Source organism: Manihot esculenta, chromosome 14 (genome assembly GCF_001659605.2).
Source record: "Manihot esculenta cultivar AM560-2 chromosome 14, M.esculenta_v8, whole genome shotgun sequence".
Taxonomy (NCBI): Eukaryota; Viridiplantae; Streptophyta; class Magnoliopsida; order Malpighiales; family Euphorbiaceae; genus Manihot; species Manihot esculenta.
Window position 1 is genome coordinate 7896591 of NC_035174.2, and position 26046 is coordinate 7922636.

The window sequence follows — 26046 nt, forward strand, 5'->3', positions numbered from 1 at the left end:
AATGCGTCTTCCTCTGGATTGCTAGAAATGGATGCACAACCAAATCTTTGAGATAGATTCTTGACATGATCTCAATGGTCGTTGTTATGGACCGAGGAGAACCACTTCTCAAAAGTGAAGTGGAGAGAATTCAAGTATATTTTAGGTTCACATTCAACTCAAATCACATAATTTCAGTACGGATTCCAAATTCCAAACTTCGCCAAACTTATTTATTTCTTTTAATATATATTTATTTAACATTTTTTTTATTAATTACTGATTCATCAGTTGAACTAATGACCAATAAATTTGACGTCTCAATAGGTGACGAATTTATTAACTATTCTATTAATTTTAGAGATATAAATTGGGATAAATTTTATAATACTATTATTATAATAATTTAATATAATAAGTTTCAAATAGATTTTATATAAACTTCACCCTAATCAATAGTCATTGTTGAATAATTTGTCATCTTTGACACAAAAAGAAATCATTGTGTAATTTCTTATCAAGGTATGAGATCTTCCACTCCCATGGAGATTCACCTAGGACTAGGGGTGAGCAGTATTCGGTTCAAATTGAAAAAACTGATCGAACCGAATCGATTTGAAAATTTAGTTCGATTTTTTATACATTTCAGTTCGGTTCGATTTTTAATTTTAAAATTTTCGATTATTTCGGTTCGGTTCAGTTTTGATCAGAAAAAAAACCAAAAAAACCGAACCGAACCGATTAGTGGTAATAATATATTTTTTCAATAATATAGAGAAATTAAATCATATAAAGATTAAAATATTTTAATTAAATTTTAAAATATTAAAAATAAAGTGTAAAAAATAAAAAATATATTAAAAATCAAAACCGATCAAACCGAACCGAATCGAACCGAATCAGACCGGTTCAGTTCGATTTGATTTCTGATCAAAATCGATTCGGTTCGGTTTTCATAAACACTAAAATTTCAGTTTTCGATTTATTCAGTTCGATTCGATTTTGAATCGAACCGATCGAATGCTCACCCCTACCTAGGACGAAGCGGGAAATTTATACTTTATTATTATTTTTTTTTAAACAAAAATTTATATAATAAAACCTAAAAACTAAATAGAAAAAGAAACATATTTAAAAATTTGAACGGGTTACCCATAATTCAATCCAGACTAAAACAAAAAATCTTTATCCTATTAGGATAATAGGATCAACAAACTATATAAATACAGATAATCTTTAAATACGTGATTTATCTCATTATTTTATATGCTTTGAATTCTTTGACTGGTTTAAGAATAGAAGGTTTTACTCACTAAACCATTCAATGTTATTAATATTTTTTATATTCATATTTTGATGACCGCTAGACTACAGTCACCTGGACCGCAGTCAGGCTCTTGCCGAAGAGTCGGACCGGGCCCAAGACCTATTAAACCTTACTATGCACACTGACCTATTAGCACACAACTCCACCCACGGTTGGAGCATGCCAAGCCGACCTGAGGCCTTGATAACAGTTAGGTCTCAAACACTCCGGTTCTTACTGAGCACATAAGAGAGGGGCATGTCAGAACTTCATGACAACCCAGCACACCAGTCCATGGTTACGGTTCGAGATGTCGAAGTCTGGTTTACTCGGTTGGATGGGTCAGCAGGGCTACAGACCCTTATGCACCCAGAACCGGGCCCATACAGATATAGGAAGAAATCAAATAGTCGTCTGACAATGGAAAAAGGGGGACATTCGTATGCACTGTCCTGAATGATGGGGACACGTCGCTAGAAGATAAAAGAGGAGAGATATATGGAGGAAAGAGGTGGAAGCAAAGGACTAGGTTTTTCCCACATATACAAAAACCTTATTTCTTTCTAGATCTCAAATCATCAATTGACACCATCTGTGAGAACGAAGGGATCTTATCATCACCGGAGTTCTCATCCTCACTATACCCACTGAGATCCATATGACCAATCATGAAAAAAATTACACCGAAAGCATCCCAAACGATTTGAACTCTGCTCGGGAAAGACCGCAGTTTTCATTGTCTAGCTCTGTGGTGCCACGAGACGGGAAAAGACCCAAGGATTACCACCTACATCAAAAAGCCATATGGCAAAAATCGGACAAAGGGGATGTCAATATGAAAAAGAAGGACAATGCAGGGGTGATTCACAAATGGTGGAAGAAAGGCGTCATAACTAAATTGTACTGTCACTTCTTTAACTCAAAATATTTACATTATCATGATTAGTTATAAAATTAAAATTGTAGACAAAAGTTTTTGTATATGAAACTGAACATGATAGTATATTGAAATAGTTTAAAGGCATGAATTTTAACATGAGAAATATTGAAAAAATGATTATTTGTTTACACATGCTGTTGAAAAAAAAAACTGTAAAATAAGTCAAGCATATGAATTATTATTTAGTGAATCCTTTAAATCATATAAAAAGATAGGATTGGCTAAAATTAATATTTGCATTCACTTGTAATATATCTTATACAAACTTTTACTTTGTAGAAAAATGTTAAAAAGAGAGAAAGAAGCTCGATAGGTGACCGGTCTTGAAAAATGACCATCTGCACCACAAATCGGTTGAGAGGAAGAAGATCTCAGTAAAATAGGTGATCGATTTTGAAAAATAATCGCCGGTACCACAAAATCGAAAGATGACCGATTTTAAAAAATAACCGACGGCACTATAAATTAAACTGATCTCAATTCAATTCGAAAAATAAATAAAATCCTCAATTTCAAACCGAATCCGTGGCTATGTCTATTTAAAACCTCCCCTGTAGCCAGCGTCTGACTCTTGTAGCGGTGGTTCTATTCTCACCCAGCACATAAATCTAGGTTTTTAGACGAGATGGGTTTAGATTTCCTTAAACTTTCTGTATTTGGATTAAATATTTGTTTTTTTTTTAACTTACTTTGTATTTTAACTTGAAGTCCTTTTATTCTTTAATAATAATAATCTACCTCTGGATGGATGCCATTAGAATTGTTGGTTCCTAGAAAGAAATTATTTATTGTGTGTTTTCCTGATATAGTTGATGTGACATCTTTCTGGGAATATTTTGCTTTGTGCGTGTGTTTGGCCTATCAACGTCCATATGTGAGCTATAGTCGTATCAAGCTAATTCAAGAAATGCAAATTACCGAAGCAAAAATGTCTTGTCATTATTCTACTAAGCCTTTTTGCTTTGGCCAAAGCTTGTTCCTTTTGCAATTTTAGCAAGTATAAGCAATGCACCTCTTCCTCTATCGGTCAAAACAAGTGTCAAACTAGCACCAAACATTAGGGATGGCGACGAAGGGTTTCGATTGAACCCTAATAAAACGAATTTAAATAGTTATAATCAGGTTTGGAATGAGTTCGAGTTTTAAAAATAATACCCGTTGCGAGTTCGGATCGAATTCGGATTTTATGTACAGAATACCCACTATCCGAACTCGTTTATATAAATAATTAATTTAATATAAAAAATATATTTTACAATAATATTTATAAGTTTTTTTTATATATTTTTATTTAAAAATTTAAATTTAAATATTTTTTAGAAATATTAGATTTTTTAAATGAAAATTATTAATGAAAAATATTTTTTATATAAATTATTAATTAAAATATATAAAATTAAACGGGTTCGGATTTTATTCGGATAATAATAATCGGGTTTGGGACGGATTCGGATAGTTTAAATTAATTTTTAATCGGGTTCGGAACGGATTCGGATATTACTAATATAAATCGGGTTTGAGTTTGGATAGTTTAATTTTCGCGGATATCCTAGCCGTTTACATCCCTACTAAACACTGTGGGATATTCTTAGGGAAATTTAATAGAACGTTGTGGAAGTTATTTATATAAAATTTCCATTTCCCATGGATCCTGTTGAGAAGTAGTAATAAAGAAAATTCTTTTTCCGCAATTAGGAATGGTCCAGAGAACACAGAAGAAAGCGACTGATTTGTGTGTGGAAAAGTTGTGCACACTTTATAAGCCAGCATAAGGGGTTTCAAAATTCACATCTTACCAATAGAGAACCCATTAATGGCAGAAAGCCCCATTGCCCTTCCTTTCTTTCTAAGAAACTTCTTTAACTGACAACTTCCTTTCACCAATATCGCTTACACTAATACTCTCAACATCAGCCAACAACAGCTTCGTTCCACTTCTCTCCATGCCATTTTTGCTTTCATTGTTCCTGTGCTCGTTGATTTTATTAACATAAAGTGTCAAGCAACAACCAAATCTCCCTTCGAAACTCACCCCATTACTACCAAGATTGCCATCGCCTGTCTACTTGCTTACTGCATAGCTTATGGGTTCGAGTTGGCGTTTTGTGCTCGTCTTTCGCAAGCTAATGCTCGCATTTGCCAAGTGACAGTTGCAATATTTGGTTCATTTGCTCTGGCTTCATTGGCATCTATATTGTTCCCGGATTCTGCACAGGCATTATATGCTTTTTACACCTTCCTTTTGGTGGGGGAGCGCTAAGGCCTAGCCAGAAAATTGTGCTCTTGGGTTCGTCAGCGAGTTGTGTCACGATGGTTGACGAATTTATTTAACTTTTATTAATTCTATACTACTGTTAGTTAAACCCATATGTTACTAAAATAAATATCATTTATCTTAAAAAAAATCTAAGTGCCACATAACTACGCCACATCAGATTCAATCAATTTCTAAATTGATTTCTTAAACTCTTAATTCTCTAAAATAATCTCTAAAAGCTTCTATGAAATACCCAAGGTTAGCTAAAATGTGATTTAGGAATTATTTTAATTATTTAATTTCCTTTATTAGGTAAAATAAAATTTATAAAATAGAGTAAAATGATCATTTTAATATTTGATAACAAAAAAAGGAAAAAGAAATTTTAAGAAAATAAATAATGATCCTGCCATCAAAATTCACGATTCCATCTACAATCTCATGCCTTTCAGATAATTAAAGTTAAATTATACGGCTTTTTCTCTTGAGGAAAATTTATCTATTTCTGGATCATGTTTTCCCTATCAAAATTCATTTCCTCGTAAAACTCATTTTTTGAAAAATAAACATTGCTTAATACATGCAAATAAATTTCAAAGAAGAAGATCACCTAGATAACTAAATAAGAGTGAAGTACAAAGACGGACAAAAAAAAAACTTCATGAAATTTATTTATTTTTTAAAAATATATTGATAATCTGATATGTAAATAGAGATTTTGATATGTCTAATTAAATTTAGTCTGAATGGTTTATATTTTTCTCTTTTATTTATTTTTTCTTTGTCTGTCGTCACTGTGTTATCTGTCACAATTACACAGAGCCGTATGTACGAGCGTATTTATTTACTCACCATCGTCAGGCCGCTTTTTTTTTTTGGACGTTCGCACTGATAGGGTCAAGACTTGCTCTCCTACTCTCTATCACATCAAATGAGTTGGATTCTTTTCTGATGAGTCTAGATCCCGGTCAGTCCAATTTGCTCGATTGTGGACTAGATTACATGTTAATAGGTCAGTTTGTATAATGGGTTTTGATAGATTTTAAGTCCGACTTTCCTGTAAGGACTCATTGTGGCCTCAATACCGGTACTCCAGTCATCGTCATATATATATTTTTTTAAAAATATTTTCTAACACCTTCAACAGCCAGAAAAAATTAGTTAAAAGGAAAAATAGAGATAGAGAGGCAAGGGAGACTGAACTACCAGTCTTATAGATATATATTCTAATTCTATAACAAAGTATAAAATCATCCATTTCAACAATCTATATATTATTAACATTTTTATGATTTGGTAAGTTCATAAATATATAAAATTTCTTATAGCTCAATGAGTATTTTAGAGTTTTTTATATTAATTTTATTTTAATAATTTAAATAATTTTAATGAATTAATAATATTTATAGCTAGAATAAGATTTTATAATTAGTATATTAAGAATTACAATAAAATTTTGTTAAATAAAATTAGTATTAAGCTATTATTTTTTTATTTATTGAAATTTTATAAAAATCATCAAGTATATAACTTATAGTGAAAAAACAAATCCTAATGGACTAAAATGTGGATTCAGTTTACCATTTTTTAAATAAAAAATCTAATCTGAATTTTTTTAAATAAGAAAGTATCCTTTTAAATAATTTTTTTTTTAATAATTATTTCAGCTTTTAACATTTTTATTGTAATAAAAATCAATTTAAATACAATATAACTTATAATTTTAACATTTACATAAACTCTAACTTAATTTAATAATAAAATTTACAATACATTAATTTTCATAATCCAATTAAATTTAGTTATTATTATAATAAATTTAAATTATCATTGAGTGTATATTTAAAATTGAATTTAGTATTAATGGCTCGTTTTTCAATATCTCTTTTCAATCGCTCAATTCAATTTAAAATCAGACTAAATTAAATATGAAAAATTAAAATTTTAATATTTATAAAAATAAATTTTAAAAAAATTTAATTTAAATTGAACGGATTTAATTCGATTTAATTTGTTAGGTTTTTAATACATTTTTATTTTTTTAATTTATTTTTAATATTTTAAAATTTAGTTAAAATATTTCGGTCTAATTTTTCTATATTATTAAAAATAATATATTATTATCACTAATTTATTTGATTCGATTTTTTTATCAAAATCAAATTAAATTAAAATAATTGAAATTTTTTAAAATTAAAAATAAAATTAAATCAAAATAAATAAAAATTCGAATCAAATTTTAAAAATAATTCAATTTTTTGAATTTAAACTTAATACGGCTCAACCTAATTCTAAGTATGGGTACTTAACCATGGACACTTTTGGCTCTAAAATTTCTAGTTTGGAATTGATTGAATTTATAATTTAATTGGGTGATATTTGAGTTTGATTGTTAATTTGAATTTACCAAATTTATTTTCACTAGTTTGGACTTCAGATTATATTTTCTTCTGCTTATACTCTTTGTCCGGTTGTTCCTTAATAATGCAAATCCTTGTTTGCATATTCGAAAAAAAAAAAGCTTTGATAATTATATTATTCACCTTTTCCTTTTTACTTTTATTATAATAGTTATTTTATATATGTATTTTATTAATATTTATTTTTAACATCATAATTAAATAATAAAAATAAATTAATTTTAAATATAAACTATTATATACCTTAAATTTAGTGTTATATATATAATAAAAAAATATTTATTTAAATCTAATTCATTATAAATACAAAATACAAATAAATGAATTCATTTATAAAAAAATACATAAAATTTAATTTTATACATTCAATCTATAAAATTTTTTTATACATAATATACCTTAGTGGAATCGAATATAATTTAGCCCAATTCCCGTGAAGACAGAGAATTCTATCTCATTGGAAACAATTCCCTCCCCTATCTAGTTCTTCCTAAATTTCCGTTGCCATTAATTTTATATATTCACACACAAACAAAATCTTATATATTATCTTCACAAGTTCTGATAATTTTTAGAGTTATACTCTCTTAAAATACTAAATAATAATTTATTAAAAATATTATTTAAATGATCATATTTTTTTCGTATAATTAGTATGGGATGAATATAATCTGATATTTTCTTTCTATTTGCGTTTTTCCATGCCTTCTATCTTATAGTTCAGTTTTCTTTTTTTTCAGTGCAGTGTAATTTTCTAGAAGAAATTTGACCCGAGAAGAATTGAACATCATAATCTAGTGCTTTTCTCAGTATGGATATTGGTAATGGAATTGGACATTGTAAGCTAACTCTAGCATCAATGGAATTTCAGCTTTTCTCGGTAAAAAAAATTTCAAAATAAAACAGATGGCTATGAAAACTATGTTCAATGTTGGATATTCTCTTATTATTATTAATTCATTAATGAAATTTGTGTCAGACTCGGGACTGCTGAAGAAACTTCCAAACAAACAAGATTAGTTTATAGTATCAAACACGGATAGGGCCTGAAGACAAAATTTTGACGTAAGGACGTCTGCTATTTGGTTTATTTTCAATTTAATTTGCTAAATCTGTGTCATTAACGTAAAGAATTATCCTTTTTCGTTACTTTTTACGGACTCGACGCTACCACAAAGCAAGAACTTTCTGCTGTGCGTAAATCGATCATTGAATATTAATTTGTAATCATAATCGCCATTTTTATACTTTTCACATTCAAGAGCGATACTCTCTAATTATTCTTCTTGGATTACAAGGTCTCTGTCAATACTTCTTCGGATTTGAGACCCCACTCCGTGTCCCTGATGCCGTTTTCAACCTTCGTATGCAGAAGAGAGAGAGAGTTCGAAGGAGAAGCCAAGATTGGTTGCAACCCGAAATAATCAGTTAGGACTTCAGTTTTCTTAGGCTTTTTAAACGAGTGAGAGTTTTGTATTTGAAAGGTAAGATCTTTGGCATTTGGGTTCTTTTTTTGCAGATGATACGCGTGTTGATACATATTGTAGGGATTTTTCTTTTAGCAGCTTGTGGTTGAAGTTCATGGATGAATTTTACTTTGAACTCAGCCATCTGGGTTTCTCTTACAAGTTGATGTGGGTTTTGCATTTGAAGTAATTTGTTATCGAGTTGTTTTGAAGTGAAAAACTGTTATGCGATCAGGGTTTTAGTTAGAAACATGATTAGTGATGTGGGTTTAGCTGGTGAAGGTTGTTTGACTCCAAGGAGGCAACTGTATTCTGAAGAGTGAAACGTTTGGATATCAGGCTTCTTGTTGGTGAAGTTTGCTGATTTTGATTTCTATCAAGTTTGGAAGCTTTGTTTCAGTTGAAATTGATAACCGAGTTATCTTGGAAATTTTCTTTCTGCACTTGGAAATAATAAAACTTTTGTTATGTGCATTTTATGACTTGAAAGTTGGAAGCTTGGAAACTTGGAATGGCGATTGCATCTCCATCCCCAAATTCACCCACTTCTGCTGTTCCACCAGATTCAACTGCTCCACAACCATCCACTTCTAATTCGCCACCACCCTCCACCACCACTCCACCACCACAATCCTCCTCTACTCCACCCGAACCTCCTATGATTCCTCCATCTTCACAGCCCAGTGCCAATCCAACGGGGGCTCCTGCCTCTTCAATTCTATCCCTACCTCCTCAGTTCCTTCCTTCTGCTGTTATTGCTACTCCGCCTTCTTCATCATCAACCTCACCACCTCCAACTTCGCCTTCTACACCTTCATTCAATGCCGATCCTCCAACCTCCAATTCTACACCACCACCATCACAACCAGCAACTCCACCCATAAGTTCACCTCCTCCCTCACTGCCATCTAATCCACCAACTTCACCACTACCACCACCCAATCCACCCGCAAGTTCTCCTCCACCACCACCACCAGCTAATTCCCCTCGACCATCATCACTAAATCCTCCTTCCTCAGCATCGCCTCCATCATCAAAGCCGCCTGAAAATTCACCACCGCCTGCCAATTCACCACCACCCGCATCTAAGTCACCTCGACCAGCAAATTCTCCTCCTCCCCCAGTATCAACCCCCTCCAACGATTCACCTCCTCCACCAGCATCAATAGTCCCTACGCCCAGTAATGGACCTTCACCCCCTAGGCAAACTCCAAATTCACCTCCTTCTCAACCGCCACCTTCACCCTCAAACTCTACTAGAGTACCACCCCCAGCACCAGTGATGAGATTGGTTCCACCTCCATCCGACAAAAATAACATTCCTAGTTCATCAGGAAGTCCAAACTCCAAAGATTTTGGAGGCATTGGTACTCTAGGTATAGTGGCTATTGGTGTAGCAGTGTGTATCATAATGCTCAGCCTTGTTGGGTTGGCCTTCTGGTGCTTGAGGAAGCGGAGTAAAGAAGCACTTGAGCACAGTGGTGGTTATGTTATGCCATCTCCTCCGGGCTCTTTCCTAGGATCAGGTAATTTTTCTCTAGCATTTTCAGCATTGTCTTCTTTGTCAGGTATCTCGTAAATAGACATGTATTTCTCATAACCAATTGCTAGTTTTAGAAGCTGAACTTGCATTTGACAGATAGCTGACTAGTGGATATTTGCAATTAAAGCAATTGTTGATAAGAAATTTGAACGTCTTTACTTTTTTTTTTTTTTTTTGTCCAGATTCAAATTTCACCAAGTCACATTCTGCAGCTCCTGCAAGTTCTATTAATGACCCTGTTGTTCATTCACCAAGTAGTCCTGGTGGATTAGGCAATTCAAGGTCATGGTTTACATATGAAGAACTTCTAAAGGCCACAAATGGATTTTCATCCCAAAATCTTTTGGGGGAGGGTGGATTTGGTTCTGTATACAAAGGCTGCTTACCTGATGGGAGGGATGTAGCTGTGAAACAGCTTAAAGTTGGTGGAGGACAGGGTGAACGAGAATTTAAGGCAGAAGTTGAGATTATCAGTCGAATACACCATCGCCATTTGGTATCACTTGTGGGTTATTGCATCTCTGAGGACCAAAGATTGCTTGTATATGACTATGTACCTAACAACACTCTTCATTTCCATCTTCATGGTAAAGTTACAACTTATAATTGAGATTTGAAGTATAAATTTTATAAATCATTTTACTATTTTAGTAATAATGCATATTGATTCTGGCTTTTTATAGGGGAAGGTGGGCCGGTTCTAGGTTGGGCAACACGTGTTAAGATTGCTGTTGGTGCAGCTCGTGGAATAGCTTATCTTCATGAAGACTGTAAGTATTTCATTTAAATTGAATTCAAGTCATTATTCACTTGTTTACTTTTAGACTCTTATCAATGCTTGTTAGCTTCAAAGTTTCCTAATACAATTGCATTAACTAAATCTTAATCCCAAAATTAGTTGGGGTTGGCTATATGAATTCTTTTTTTACTGCTCAACTTTATTTGAAATCAATTCAGCATCAATATCTGAAAATTATAAATCTTATACTACTTCCCTCTTTATCCCCTTTCCCTCCGGCTCCTTCCACCACTAACTAATCACATTCTCATGCTAGCACATCTGATGCTCTATCTTGGACATGAACATAACATCTTAATCGCTCTCCATCATTTTTCTGCTACGTGCACTCTTTGCCCAGACGTGATAATTTTATACTCTTATCCATTGTAATGTCTGGCCACCGTTTATAGAACTTACCACAGTTCTTCCTCTTTTTCCTTTTAAAATTTCTGGTCAAGCAGAAAATGACAAGGTCTCCACCTTTACCTCTTTGTTCATTTCCAAATGCTATGATCCAGCTTTCTGATAAAAAAGTCCAATCATTGCATCAAATTTCCAAACAAGGATGGACTGGATTCCAGCTTGATCAAAGATCAATGCTAACATCTCTAATTTATGGAACTTTTTTTACAGAGGTTGACACATTGTTTGCCTTGCATTTTTTATTCTGTTTTTCCTATATAAAAAGGAAAAGAAAAAAAGGTGCGTAAATCTCAATTTTAGTCCTTAATAAACAGAGCAGACAAACAACATCTAATCATATTATTTATTTTACTAGATCCCGACACATTGTTCCTCCTTTCACATGCTTTAGATTCACTTATTAGAGATAGATGTTATGGATTTCATTTATTTTTATGCATGTAGGTCATCCTCGGATTATTCACAGGGATATTAAATCATCAAACATTCTTTTGGATAACAATTTTGAAGCTAAGGTATAAACTGTTTTGACCTCTAACTAGATTTATGTATTACTCATCTTATCTAGATTAATGTCTAACTGTTTCTAGATTTTGCATTGTAGGTAGCAGACTTTGGGCTTGCCAGGTTAGCTTTTGATGCAAATACACATGTTACAACACGTGTTATGGGGACTTTTGGGTAGGCAGCATATCTATATTTGTTTAGATGCCCATCACTAGGCTACTATCTGCCATTTCACTGTATATCTAAATGTTTGATTGGTTAAATTATGCAGATACATGGCACCTGAATATGCATCAAGTGGCAAGTTAACTGAGAAATCTGACGTATTCTCATATGGAGTGGTACTTTTGGAGCTAATCACTGGACGGAAGCCTGTGGATGCATCCCGACCCTTGGGAGATGAAAGCCTTGTTGAGTGGGTAAATAATTTGATATCAGAAAAACCTCATTTGAATTTCCTAAATCCTTCACCCTTTATTCACTGTCTTAAATGATTCCCTTCAATTATCCTTTTCTGCTGAAGTTGAACATCTTAGTAATACTGTTGCATTTAATTTGAATCATTACAATGTTTTCAGCTAATTTCTTCATTCTCTGATGCATCATTGTATGGACTTCCATTGCTGATGTAACTCTTCTTTCAGAACCTTAGGTATATAAATGTTACAAAAACATTTTTTTTGGTACCGATAGCTAGAAATTTTATATGTGGATGTTAATAAGTGACACAAGGGCTGGGAGAACAAATGCTGAAGAAACTTGGTTCCTATTGGCGTGTTTATGTGATGCAAAGACTTCTCTTATTATTTATGCTTTTCTAAATAGAAAAAACTTCAGTTAATGGAAATAACAAGCCGTCTCAATTTGTGTGTGGGGGGTTGGGTGCTGCAGAGTTTTGCCAAGTGTTGGTATTAAGCTCAGTGAAAATTATGAAATTCCCAAATTTCAAAGTAATAAAATATAACTGAAAAGAATTGGAATTGAACTAAGTACATCTTTATACTGAGTAAAAAAATTGATCTTCACCAAGCTCCGACCTTTTTTCTTCAGGCTCGGCCGTTGCTTAGTCATGCAATAGCCAATGAGGAATTTGACAATTTGGTTGATCCAAGGCTTGCAAAGAACTATGATGAAAGTGAAATGGTTAGAATGATTGAGGCTGCTGCAGCCTGTGTGCGGCATTCAGCTGCCAAGAGACCACGGATGGGACAGGTATTATAATTTGATCATGCAGCTGGCTGTGCATCCTTGCTTCTACATTTCATTTGAGAACATCTTGATGTGGGTATAGTGGGACATTCTAACTTGCTTGTACTTCTCAGGTTGTTAGAGCATTTGATAGCTTAGCTACTGCAGATCTAAGCAATGGAATGAGACTTGGGGAAAGTGAGGTATGCAACTCAGCAGAACAGTCTGCACAAATAAGATTATTTCGGAGGATGGCTTTTGGTAGTCAAAATTACAGTACAGATTTTTTTACCCAAGATAGCATGGATGGTTAAGAGGACATGGTGAATATTAGCAGAGATAAATACATCTACTGACAGTGGACACACACAGCCTTTTGCAAGTTGATGCTGATTTAGTTGGAGAGGGACTCACCTTTGGAATTGACTGCATCTAGCATAAGGATTGGATTTCAAACCCCTTCTTTTTTCTTGTAACTATCTCTTGCAAATTTTGTTCCTGCAGAAATAAAATGATTCAATTTTGTTTGTTCTTCTTTTGTGTCGCTCAAGACTTCTGATGTTATGAGGTGTTCTTGAGTTTCAAATTATCACCGCAGCACTTGCGTTCTCTTGGATGACAAATCATTGGAAAAATGTACATAAAAATTATTTGGACCCATAAAGCATAAAACGAAGTGATGCAGTGTCTTCCCTATTCTCCCTTCTCCATGTTCGTTCTCCTTTTCTCTCAAGCCAAAAACTGGAGCTAAGCCGGAAGATGTCAGGTTCTAACGATCTGCGGAGAAACTTTAGACTTGAGATGTGAGCAAGAGAGCCATTTGAAGATATAGCCAAAACTCTCAAGGCAAGGCTTGAAGTCATCCAAGTAACCTCCCAACAAAGAGTAGAGTTCAAGAAACAAGGATAGGACGACACGTGTTTCCCTCGACGTCCAACATTCTATTATATTCAGAAACAGAACTGAAATCTAAAGCTGCATGTTTCAAGCAATAGGAATTATGATATTTTAAGTCATGACTAGCTCTGCCACACATCATTCCCTTTGCTTCACACTTCCTAATACCTCCTGCGAGGAAAAGGAACTTATTCATAGTCAAAGCATGAGTTCTGTATACGTAGCGTTCTCCTACACCACCATCACCTCCTTCCTCCTTTCTCCTTCCATCCGTCAACGCCATGGAAGACTGCAACATTCTTGCAGCGGATTGTGTTGTTATATCCTGCTGCTGTCAATGCTTGATACTAAAAATCATCATCTTCATCTTGCTCAAACTTCCTTACAAAATCATTCGAAAGACCAGAGAATACACAAAGAAGAAACTTCGAATTCGGTATAGAAAACAAGCAGAGAAGACAACAGAATCAGTGAAGGCTAGATTTCAGGATGAGTTTCTGGAATTCTCTGTAACAAATCAAATGGAAGAGTTGCATGGAAGCCATGTCTTTGGAAGTTGAGAGTATGCTTGGAGATTTCTCTCAAAAGGGAGAGTTTGCATTTGGAAGCTTCTGGGGTAGGCAAGGATTAAAGGCCTCCACATGTGTAGCTAAACAAGGATTTGATATAAGCCTTGTACAGTTTGAATTAGTTGAAATACTTGATTCTTGCAGATACCATATTGATCTTGCCAAATGTTAAGTGCTATTGCCAACTTGTTTGAAATTCTGAATTACACATGCATAATGAATTTTTCAATAACCACCATTAAAAGTTAAATTATTAATCTCTTCACTAAAAATATTAAGGGTTGTTTATATGTGGAAAATTAAATAAAATTTCTAATAATATTAGAAAATAGTTTTTAAGTTGTTCCTATAAGTAAGGTTTTTTTTTTTCTTTTCTTCTAACTGTTTTTCAAATTGAAAGCAATGAATTTCTATAACTAACATGCTTAATTTTTTTATTACTAAAATTAAAAATTATGTAACAAAATATTTATTTAGAATAATAGAAAATTAATTATATTATTTTAAAACTATAAAAGTAACTGATTTTAGAATATATTTTATAATGATTAATTTTTAATTTTTTTAAAAAAATAAGATGACATGAATAATTTTTAAATTTCTTTAAGATATAATTTGTAACTGTAAATAGCTTCTTTTGATTTGCAATGATATGAGATTTTTTTTATATATAAAATAAAAATAATATTTAATTATTATATATACAACTTTACATAATTTATTTTAATACTTAATTATTATAACTATTTTATTTAATCTTTGGAAAAGAAAAAAACTATTTTATGTAATAATTTTCCTCTATGTGTCTCCCAAAGCTTGGCAACCGCCGTATTACATAACAAAAAATGGAAACGTTAACGCGGTGTTGAACAATTCCAAATCATAGGAATCAACGAACAGAACATAAGCCTCGCGTCTTCCATAAACCAAAGCCAAAGCAACTCGACTAATAATTCCATTTTCTCTCTTTTTCTTTTTCTTGCCTTTTTTTTTTTTTTTTCTTCTCCTCCTTCACCAATCCATTACCTTCAGTCGTGATGTTAACCCTCGAATCAAACCAGCTCCAGCAGCTCAAGGAAATCTTCATGCACTTCGACATGGATGGCGACGGCAGCCTGACTCAACTAGAGCTCGCCGCACTTCTTCGTTCGCTCGGCCTCAAACCTTCCGGTGACCAGATCCATGTTTTGCTATCAAATATGGACGCAAATGGCAATGGGTATGTGGAGTTTGATGAATTGGTTACTGCTATATTGCCTGACATGAACGAAGAAGTCTTGATCAACCAGGAGCAGTTATTGGAGGTTTTTCAATCATTTGACCGTGATGGTAATGGATATATTTCAGCAGCTGAGCTTGCAGGTTCCATGGCTAAATTGGGCCATCCTTTAACGTATCAAGAGCTATCTCAGATGATGAATGAAGCTGATACAAATGGAGATGGCGTCCTTAGTTTACATGAGTTTGCTCATATCATGGCAAGATCTGCTGCTGATTTTCTTGGCCTTGCCCTGCAGGCATAGCCAATATACTTATGATTGTTGATACGTTTGATACATTTCTACTGTGTCATCAATTAGAAAATCTAGACTTTTGGGGGGTCTCAAGTTTCAAAAAATGGCTATGTAGCTGGTTCTTAATTTTCAGAAATGGTGATGGATGATCTTGGTTTTCTCATTTGACTTTTTCCTCCATTGGTTTCTATCATTCTTCCTTTATTTTCTTTGTGCTTCAATTTTGAGATCTGGTATAGTGGATTTGATTGGAGGAGAGCCGTATGATGAACCTTGAAAAATGAAATCAGACATGAAAATTATTCTAGGTGGTTTGCATTAATTGACATGAAAATGACTTTTAACCAACTAACAAATAGTTAATTAATCTCCCAGAATCTTGTTTATTTCTATTTGGGTATACGTGAAATGTACTAATATGTCCTGGTATCTTCTGATCTGATCATGTCCAACGATCATCCAAGGTCAATGTTTCCTGTGCAAATGGATTCTTTTAGACATGCTAAACTCTACAACCAAACAAAGTTGACCTTTGAGATATTGAATTCTAGTTCCTCACCATTCTTTGGAGGAGAATGTTGTCCTTGCTGTGTATTGAATCTCACATTGAACATGTAATAGGAAGAATGGGATCAAATGCTAACTTATTGATGTAGTACCCATACCAAGGATGAAGAGATCCGGAAACCAGAAACCAGATGAAAGAAAACCATGATCGGAATTGGGCTGGAACATCTTAAGTTCCTAGTTCATATTAAACTCCTACAAAATTGGAGTCATAATTAAAGACAAGTACAGAATTCTTATACCAAACCTTGTCAGAATAGGACTCCCAACAACTATAAATAGGAGTAATCTCTAAGTATGAATATGATTTTACTATTTGCCATTTTCACTAAATACATCTTTAAACTAAATATGTATCGGAGATTTTGTCCATCAAACCCACCAATACTCTTCTACTCTTCTTGTTTTCCAAATCTGAACCTAAAATGGAGCTGGTGCAACATCACTTGTGTAATAATAAAAGAAATCCACAAGAGCAATCAAAATCGAACTTCTTTAACAACAACAATGAACTTGAGGTACAATAAGAATTAAGGGTGGATATATGTTTATGGAAAAAAGAAAGAGCACTAATCAATTCTGTAATGAATTTTTCTCACTTATGTACTAAATACATTCTACAACTAATACAAGGTGCATTATACAAAAAATATACATATGGGATCAGAAGGCTAAAATCAAAATATACATATCGACTGAAATACTCCCCCACGGTGAAAACAGATACAATAGGGATATTTCAGGTTACTCAAAACTTTTGAAAGATTTCATCTAATAATAACTAGCTACCATCTTGAGTGATCTCCGACTCTTCTGCTGCCTAGGTCATGCACGGCTGGTTCGTGCAGCTCTACGAGCTGTAAAGCCGACTGACGTTGGTCGCAACGACCTTTGCCGCACCATATCACAATACTCGGGATCATTTGACTGTCCTTCATAATTCATCCACTGTATCATTTGATGGTACATGGGAAAGAACTGCATTTGAATTGCTGATGCTGAGAAATATGGGACTGCAGTTGAGATCACCACAAATAGTACAAGAAGCCAGTATGAAGGGGCTGGGGCAAGGGCTTCAACAAAGATCTGGTAGGCATCGGTAGAAGCTGTGGGAGTTATGGATCCATATATCAAGAGAAAAATGTACCACAAAGCAACAGAACCCCAGATTAAGACATGCTGTATTATGGTGAAGTAACTAATTGACAGTGCCATTTGCAAGTTCACAGCCCACACAATGCATGAGTACATTGTTGCTCCTAAGATGTCCCTCCCAACAGTTTTGCCATCATCATTGAACGCTTGATGCTCCATTGCTTTTGTGCTGAAGAAGAAAACAATGACTGCGCTATAGAATCCACTAAACATCCAACTGAGTATTCGGCGCCAGCTGAAGAGGATATTTTGTACCCCTTCTTGATACAATTGAGGAAACTGCAAGAAAATATGACATGGTGAATAATCATTCAAAAACTGTGACTGAGAGATTCACAAGTCACAACACAGCAGCATGCTTAGATATATTTATTCTCAAACCAGACCACAGAAATGCTATCATCACTCAAAATTGTAACAGTGCAACCTTAAATTGCAAGTTATTTTACCTCTGCTAATATATCATATGACCAAGATTCAAATGCTTGGTTGTGTTTCTGTTCTACCGAGGTGTATGTAGTATGAAAGCTAAATATAAGATTAGCAGGTAAAACTTCCCCTTGTATATATTATTTTAAAAGGGCCAAAGAGTGTTATCCCATTACTGATATAATAAAATAAAGGAAAAAGAAAGGCAGGCAGAGCGGAAACAGCTGAACACTTGAACTAAAATCTTCAGCATGTCTAGTAACCCAATGAAGAAACAAAATAGTCAATGCACATAGCATTCGCGGATACGTACAAAAGTCTAAATGTTTTAACCTATAAAAGACAGACTACTAATTTATAATAGATCGTTTAAGTACTAGCTTCATATGCTGCCTACACTAAGCAACAGCCAATCAATATCGATGAAGCAGCAAAAAATTTACACTCTAATGGTTCTTGAGTACCTTCAGATTTGAGGGAGAAAGTAAGCAACCAATAGGAAATAAAACAAATTAGATGGGGTAGTGGGTAGGATAAAATCTACGTGTATGCAGTCATTTATGGTACAAGAAAAAGACTACTAGCTCTTATATACTAAGCTGCTGTATAATGTAAAGCTACCAAGATATTTATGTTGCTACCACCTAAATGGCCACACAATTGAGTTTGTTCATTAAGTTTATACCTTGAGCGCAGACGCTGCGGGAACATCCTGGTCAAGAATACCCATAGCAACCACAGGAAGTGAAGTGAAGAAGACACTGAACAGGGACATAAACCAATCATTGTATGCAGGTTGCGCAGAGAATGATGTAAATGCTTCATACAAGAAAAGAGAGAAGCCAAATGTAATGTTTTTGTACAAGAAGTAGCATATCTGCCAACAAAAGAACAAATATGTCAGTGCAATCATCAAAATAATAATAAAAAAAAGAGTTCTATAAAATGTGCGTCAACCAATGATCGAAATTGAAAGAACTGACTTCAAAAACATGAAGTCACATTGAAACTCATATGAATGGAATTACCATTGCTGAGATCCTCCGATAACACCAGTGTCCATGTACAAGTAGCAGCCGCTCCAAATACCGAAATTGAGCAATTGCAACATCACTTGACATAACAGCCTGAGTTGAAAATATAAAGAATTATAAGCATACATATATACATATGTTGTCAACATTCAAATTTATTTGCAGTTCAAAGCACCTGCATTCCTTCAACACCACTGATTCCAACTCCAATGTCTGCTTCTTGAAGCATACCCACATCATTGGCACCATCACCCACTGCTAATGTTGTTTTTCCTGTTCCTTCTTTCACCAGTCTAGTGACCTGTGGTTTTTAAGTTGAACAATTTAAAACAATCATTCCCTCAAGTGAAGTGAAAAGCAGAAGATTTTTTAAAATCTGAAAAATAGAAAGAGAAGAAGTAGAAGAAACAGCACGCTTCCATAAAAGGGAAATCACTGAAACCTACCAGTGCCTTCTGTTTTGGTGATGAACGGCAGCAAATCACAGACGAGCAACCAATGGCAAGCTCCAGAAACCTCACCTTCATATCATCGTCTAAAGCATAAGTAAGTGACTTCCCATCAATGATCAACGCAAATGCATCAGAGCCCCCACTTGATCCAGCAATCTGTGCTTTTCCTTCAATTACTTGGCGAAGAACACTTTCGTTTGATGCCTAAAAAAATAATCAATACAACCCATCAATACTACAGAGAAAATTTTTATCAGCTAAGATACATCTCTAATTCCAACTCTCTCCCACCAAAATAACACTTTTATGAAAGAGAGGTTCCATATCTGGTAATCACAGTGCAACATGAAGATTGTGGATTATTTTGTTAAGCCCAACCCCCCCCCAAAAAGTAATTCCAGCTAACACATTTTTTATTGTGAGCCTACTGTGTTACAACTAATAGCAGCATGTAGTGTCTACCCAAGCTACCTACCATGTGTAATGTGGGATTTTTTTATTTTGTTCAATTATGAAAATAGCCACTAGTTAACCCCATCTCATACATTGTTTTCCCAAGATCATCGAAGTTAATAAGGATGAACTTTAATCACTTAGATTTCCAGATATTTTTGCATACTAAAATCTTCATGAAATATCATTTAATGAAATATCTTGAATGTCTCTCTACAAGTGAAATGCCTGAACTGGATTGAAATGACTGATTAACTAAAGTAGTCTTTGGATTACATTGTTCAAGCAACATTATCTACCAACTGGCTTACTAAATTAGTTCCCCCCACCTGAACTGGCTGAAAAATGTTGTTTTACCTTTGTAATGGCCGCCTTGTCTCCTGCTTTTTCCAATGCTTGAATCTCTGGAGTCTCCAAATTGATTATAATTTGCTTCATTCCTTGTCTGAGCAAACTACAAGCAAAACTGCACAAAAAACTTTCCATGTAAGAGCCTCCATCTGGGAATAAGAACCACAGGCCTCACATTAAAAACAGCAGAAGAACTCAATCGTCATACCCAATGTTGATGGCAGTCTCCATTTTGTCTCCAGTCAAAACCCAGATCTTAATCCCAGCTTGGGCAAGCTTGTCTATGCATTCAGGAACCTAGCATAAAGAAAAAGGAAAAGAAAATCATTTTGAGATCTCAAAAGAGATTTTTCCAATTCAATATTTCTAAATTTACTTTTTCCTAACTCACCCCATTTTGGAGTTTGTCCTCAACAGCAGTTGCACCAAGAAGAATTAGATTCCTCTCCATCTTCTCTGCCAAGTCATCAATCAATGTTTCCCGATCTGCACTTACTGAATTCTTAGCCTCAGTGAACTTCTTACTGAAATCTTTGTATTCTTCTTCATCAAGGTCACGACAGGCTAGTATCAGGGTCCTCAAGCCTGCATCTGCATACTCATTCACATGATCCCTTGTCTTCTCTTCAAACTCTTTACCATTCAGGGCAAGCCTTTCAAACATCACACTGCATGTGATAAAGAAATGTCATGAATTCCAATATAACTAATTCGAAGAACAACGAATTGCACCTAATCAAAGTTTTCAAAGTAGTAGATCACAGACCTGTCAGCACCTTTGCAAAGTAATAATAGCTTTCCCTCTTCAGTTCTTACTATCACAGACATCCGCTTCCTTGCACTGTTAAACTCTAAAACGTTCAAAAGTGTATATGTCCTGGAAAAAAATCCAATAAGGTCTTCAAAATTTAGTAGCCTGCCACTTGAATATGCAACTACACTTTATGATAGAGGTTGCGAGCATTCAAACCCACATGATAACCTACATGCAATTAATGTCTATCATGGTTACCACATGTACAACAAAGTGTTCCAGACTACTAAGAACAATGTCAAGTGAAACTCGCTAATAGTGTCTGATAGTACTTCATTTACATCTAAGCTTTTTTAGCAGAAATAACAACTCAAAAAAATCAACGAATTCAAAATTTTAGAGAACAAATTTAGAATGCAATCAAGGGATCAAAATCCAAAAGAGAGTCTCTGATTCAGTATAGGCAAGCACGATGAAAGCAAATGAGGGGAGCAAGACAGCAGCAAACTTGCAATTATGTCAAATTACAAAAAGGCTTCATGAAATAGGGAATATATAATATCGATCATGCTCTCCAAAGGCAGTGAAAGAACAAAAAATTGTGCAGTTTCTTTGTGAAACTCTTTTGTCTGAATACCATTTTACAAAAAGTGATGAGACACTGACCTTTCAACTCTCCTCCCAGACACCATATCCAACTCACGCACTGAGATGCTTGTTTGAGTCCTTCTGCAGAATTCAAAACCAACTTCTCTTGCTGCAATCACAAATGCTGCTTCATCTGGTGATTCAGCTTCATATGATATCTTCCCAGTATCTTCATCCTCTTCAGCTATAGCAGTATGACAGACTGCCAACAAGCGGAAAAAACTTTGAATAACAGAAGCATGAGGCTCATGAATCCAGTTTCCATTCATAATCCTATCATCTTCAAAATTGAATCCTTTAATGTGTGGTTTTGCATTTGTAGAATCCTTGTTATGGTCCCATCCATTTATTTTTTCTTCAACCACTGGACCACCTTTTCTTTTATCCATAGCCATCTCAACTTCTGTGACACCACGGCCATAAGGAGTCCCAGCCACAGTGCACTTGATGAACTCCATGGAGTTGCAGGTCAAAGTACCAGTCTTGTCAGAAAGTATTGTGTCCACTTGCCCAAGTTCCTCATTCAAATTTGAAGTACGGGCGTGTGCTGGTTTGTCTGTCTCCTCATAATACATATGAATATCTTGATTGATGAAAATGCTTTGTAGAACTTTAACAACTTCTACTGATACGTACAAGGAGATGGGAATGAAGTAGCTATATAGCAATATGGCAGTCAGAAAATGAAGAACTGCTGCAATCGCCGCTTTATCAGGATCAAAGTAAACTTCGGAATCATCTGGTCTAAGATACCACCTTTTCATCCTGCCATTTTCTAAATCATCTCCAGTTATAATGCCAAAGACAATAGATCCAGTTAATGCCATAAAAAATACGATACCAAACAAGAGGTAGACAATTGAATCCATCTTCTTTTCAATTTTGCTTCTCTTTGAAGGAGGGGCTGTGGAGTTTTGCATAACCTTTGTGTCATGTCCAGTGAAGATAACTGCCCCATATATGTAGTCTGTATTTCTGAGTTTTGAGTCTCTAAGGAGAAGCTGTTGAGGACTGAGGGGATATTGGTTTTCTTCAAAATCCAAAGTTCCTATAAAGGAGTATAAATTTGCATTTGGATCTTCGCATTTTATAGTAGCCTTGAAATCCTTATAGTTGGAATCCTCGTGTAAGAAAGTAGTTGCCTCCACTGCCTGTTTTATTTTCAAATTTGTCTCTCCATCAAGGTTCATAGTCTCAACATAGCAGATTGCATCATCATAACTAGAGGAAATCAAAAGAAGGTCTGCTGGAAAGAATTCATCCTTCTCCACCTTCACTATATCTCCCACCCTTAGATTCTTCCATACAGTCTGCTTGAAAACACCATCACCTTGATGCACTTTAACTTTTCTGTTATTCACTTCAATATCCTGAGAAGACCCCACATGCATAATATATATAAAAAAATGATAGCTTTCCACATAGGACAATAAATGAAAAATTATAATTGCCATTAACTCATTTTTATCCACAAATCTGATTACTACAGTCTTCTAAGGAATCAAGCTTGAACTAAACAGTGCTTGTTCAGTTTAACAACTCAAGGACAGGAGAGCAGCATCACCCAGCGTGCAAGTTTAACTGTTCCTAACAAGGAATAAAGTCTAGCTAAAAACAGATTATATTTAAACAGATAAGTTTAATTTTTGAATATCCTTCCTGTAGTGTATAGCCGGCATCAACATCCATTTACACTGGCCAACAAAATTTAAGCCATCATGGCAATAAATTCACAAAATAATATAGAAGTTCATATATACTTTGTTAAAGAATCCCCTCCTTTGAGGATATCTTATCATTATTATCATCCGAAAGTCTCCAAATATATCTCATTAAAGAGCTTGAAATTTCTCAGAATCGCCAATCAATAAATGAACATTCTCATAGAAAGTATTAATGATACTCGTCTGCTCTATACTTTGTATTGTAAGAAGATAAAAGCCTGAAAACTAATGCAATATTTCATACTGTAATAAATGAATAAAGCTTAACTCAACAAAAATACCTGCTGTTGTCGCTTCCAATCTTCAATTCCTTCTTTGACCATGGTGGCTCCAATAACAACGATGAGAGGGATAATGGCACTGATAGCCCCATAAGGCGAAAGAGGAGTGAAAGACAAGATGCCACTAACCAGGAAATAAAAGTTGGCCACTCTCCTAAACTGCTCGAACAATGATTTGGGCAAGAAAGTAGCAGGAGTATATTTGGTAGTACTAACATAATTGTTGATGTAATTTCGAATTCCAGATTCAAAGCTAGATTCAAAGCTGTCAGGTTCATTGCAGAAAACAAGCCTTGAAAACCCTGGTCCCCCTATCTGTGAATGGTCATCCTGGAAGGATGACCTCCCGCATCCAAATGAGTAGATCTTGCTAAGACGCAATTTCTTCTTTCTGCCACCAGCCATTGCAAAGAGGAACCGACCAAACAAACAAGCGAAAGAATGGAACTTTGCTGTTTATGGGAGAGAATTGACGCTGATAAATGTAGCTTCTAGAAGGAATACAACGCACAAGCAATGCACAGAACTAGAATGATGTAATAATATGCAACAATACCAACTGACGACAACTAAATTATACTGACAACTCAACCTTTGCCAGTTTGTTAGGGCAAATTTACGCAGCTAATGCAGCTTCTCTGCAGGAAACTAAGTTAGCAAAAGATGCCCAAAACCAGAATTCTTCAATAACTCCAAAAAATACCACTAAAAGGAGCTGGAGTGGCTCCTTGAAAAGCAAATGCTCATTGTGACAAAACTCAGAATCACCAAACCCCAAATATTCAAATGGGGAAAAAAAACACAAATACCCAGAAAGACAAAAAAAAAAAATTACACAAGCCCAAATTAAGCTACTGCAGTACAATTGACCAAAAGCTCAAAATCCAAAAACCCAGTTAGAGAAAATTTAAAACGAAACGAACAGAAGAACTAAAAGAGCAAACCCAGGATGCTGAAAAAGAGAAACGTAAAGGAAAGAAGAGAACAGAGGATCAGACAAGACAGAAGAAGCCACCTACGTCTACGAGTTTATTTATGCAAATCCAAAGAGATGAAAAAGTGTAATCTCCGCCTTAGACAACTCAAGGAAGAACGAGTCGTTAATTAAGTGATTAAAACAAAGGAAATTGTGAAGAAGTTGAGAGTTGTTGAAACCATAAATAGACCAGAATGTGAACCTGCAATTAATGGGTCCATAATAATAATAAAAAAATAATAATTAATATTAGTATTACAGTTATCCCATTTGAAATTTTCTAGGAAAAGAAAAGACGGAGAAAGGGGAAATTAAGAACAAGAAGAAGAGGCAGAAGAAGAAGAAGAAGAAGAAGAAGAAGAGAAGATGGCGCAACTGGAACGCTTTGAAGGTAGACTTGGATATTAGATCTCGCATTTTTTTGACTTTCTATTAACTAATAATTAAATTTTTTTAAAAAATAAATAGAAGAATTACATAATTTCTAATAAGTGTTGCTCTGACGATTCAATTAGAATTAGATTAATCCTGCCCGCGTATACGTGCAAGGAATCTGTCAAATTACTCTGCCTTCAGATACAAAACAGAGGAGACCCAAGACACTGCCTTTCCGGAGAAAGAGATACGACAATATTGAAAATTATGACATTCTAGATTAATATCTTTCTTTTGTTAAATAATTACAGACAGCAAAATTAATCTATTGGGCTCCTTTTGGGAATTTTAACGTTGGAATTTACATATGTAGATTTTTAAGAGATTTGGAACCACCGTTATATACGTATTTATATTTGATCTACATAGATAATGATTGTTGGACTTTTCTCCTTAAAACATAGGCAGGCCTTAGAGTAAAATACGAATTCAAAATTCATCCAACATTTAATATCACGTGATTCAGTGCTACGATTAAATATAAATTAAATTAAATATGTGTATAAAATTACTTATAAAAAATCTAGTTTGATGTGATAAAAGAAAAAAAGCAAGTTTAATCATTTTGTAGTCCTGCTCATATAAGCATCCAAAAAATTAAATGATCATTTGATATCGAGAGAAAGTATAATATGGACACAATCACTTTATAGTCCTGTTAATATGAACATCGAAAAAATTAAATGATCGTCTGATATCAAGAGGATGTGTAATAAGTCCGTATGTATAAATTTAAGTGATAGAAACGAGTAATCTTATAATAATGAGGCAGTTAAATATTGTTAACTAAAGAAAAATAAGAAAATAAATAAAAAGAGAAATACCATCTTCTCAAAAAAAATTTATACATCCATTATAAATTTTATTTTTTAATCTTAATGGTTAATAATTTTTAGAAATTAAAAGTAAAAGTTTTTGGGTAAGATTTTAAGAGATTTTTACAACTGTTAGATTTTATATTTTACATTTAGATTTATGTATTGAAAATTTTAATTAA

At 34.2% G+C, this 26046-nt stretch overlaps 3 protein-coding genes across 4 annotated transcripts; 2 read left to right on the forward strand and 1 right to left on the reverse strand.

Annotated features, from left to right (window-relative positions):
* The first annotated feature begins 8010 nt into the window (after positions 1–8010).
* On the forward strand, positions 8011–13343 carry LOC110630782 (proline-rich receptor-like protein kinase PERK9). Of its 2 annotated transcripts, XM_043950005.1 has the most exons (9): positions 8011–8386; positions 8468–9894; positions 10094–10498; positions 10595–10681; positions 11560–11630; positions 11720–11796; positions 11894–12041; positions 12673–12834; positions 12945–13343. In XM_043950005.1, the coding sequence occupies exons 2-9, from the start codon at positions 8880–8882 to the stop codon at positions 13122–13124; spliced, it is 2145 nt and encodes a 714-aa protein (XP_043805940.1). In that variant the 5' UTR covers positions 8011–8386; positions 8468–8879; the 3' UTR covers positions 13125–13343. The 2 variants fall into 2 exon arrangements, with proteins under 2 accessions (XP_043805940.1, XP_021634053.1); XM_021778361.2 differs by having other exon boundaries at positions 8011–9894.
* A 1809-nt stretch (positions 13344–15152) lies between these two features.
* On the forward strand, positions 15153–15953 carry LOC110600212 (probable calcium-binding protein CML15). The gene has a single exon (XM_021737006.2). The coding sequence runs from the start codon at positions 15314–15316 to the stop codon at positions 15797–15799; it is 486 nt and encodes a 161-aa protein (XP_021592698.1). The 5' UTR covers positions 15153–15313; the 3' UTR covers positions 15800–15953.
* A 917-nt stretch (positions 15954–16870) lies between these two features.
* Positions 16871–25184, reverse strand: LOC110599634 (putative phospholipid-transporting ATPase 9). The gene is made up of 11 exons (XM_021736111.2): positions 23639–25184; positions 21652–23003; positions 20998–21108; positions 20623–20899; positions 20440–20528; positions 20238–20346; positions 19422–19631; positions 19151–19276; positions 18970–19068; positions 18627–18818; positions 16871–17791 (listed from the first exon to the last, which is right to left on the reverse strand). The coding sequence occupies exons 1-11, from the start codon at positions 24041–24043 to the stop codon at positions 17183–17185; spliced, it is 3579 nt and encodes a 1192-aa protein (XP_021591803.1). The 5' UTR covers positions 24044–25184; the 3' UTR covers positions 16871–17182.
* Between the last annotated feature and the right edge of the window lie 862 nt (positions 25185–26046).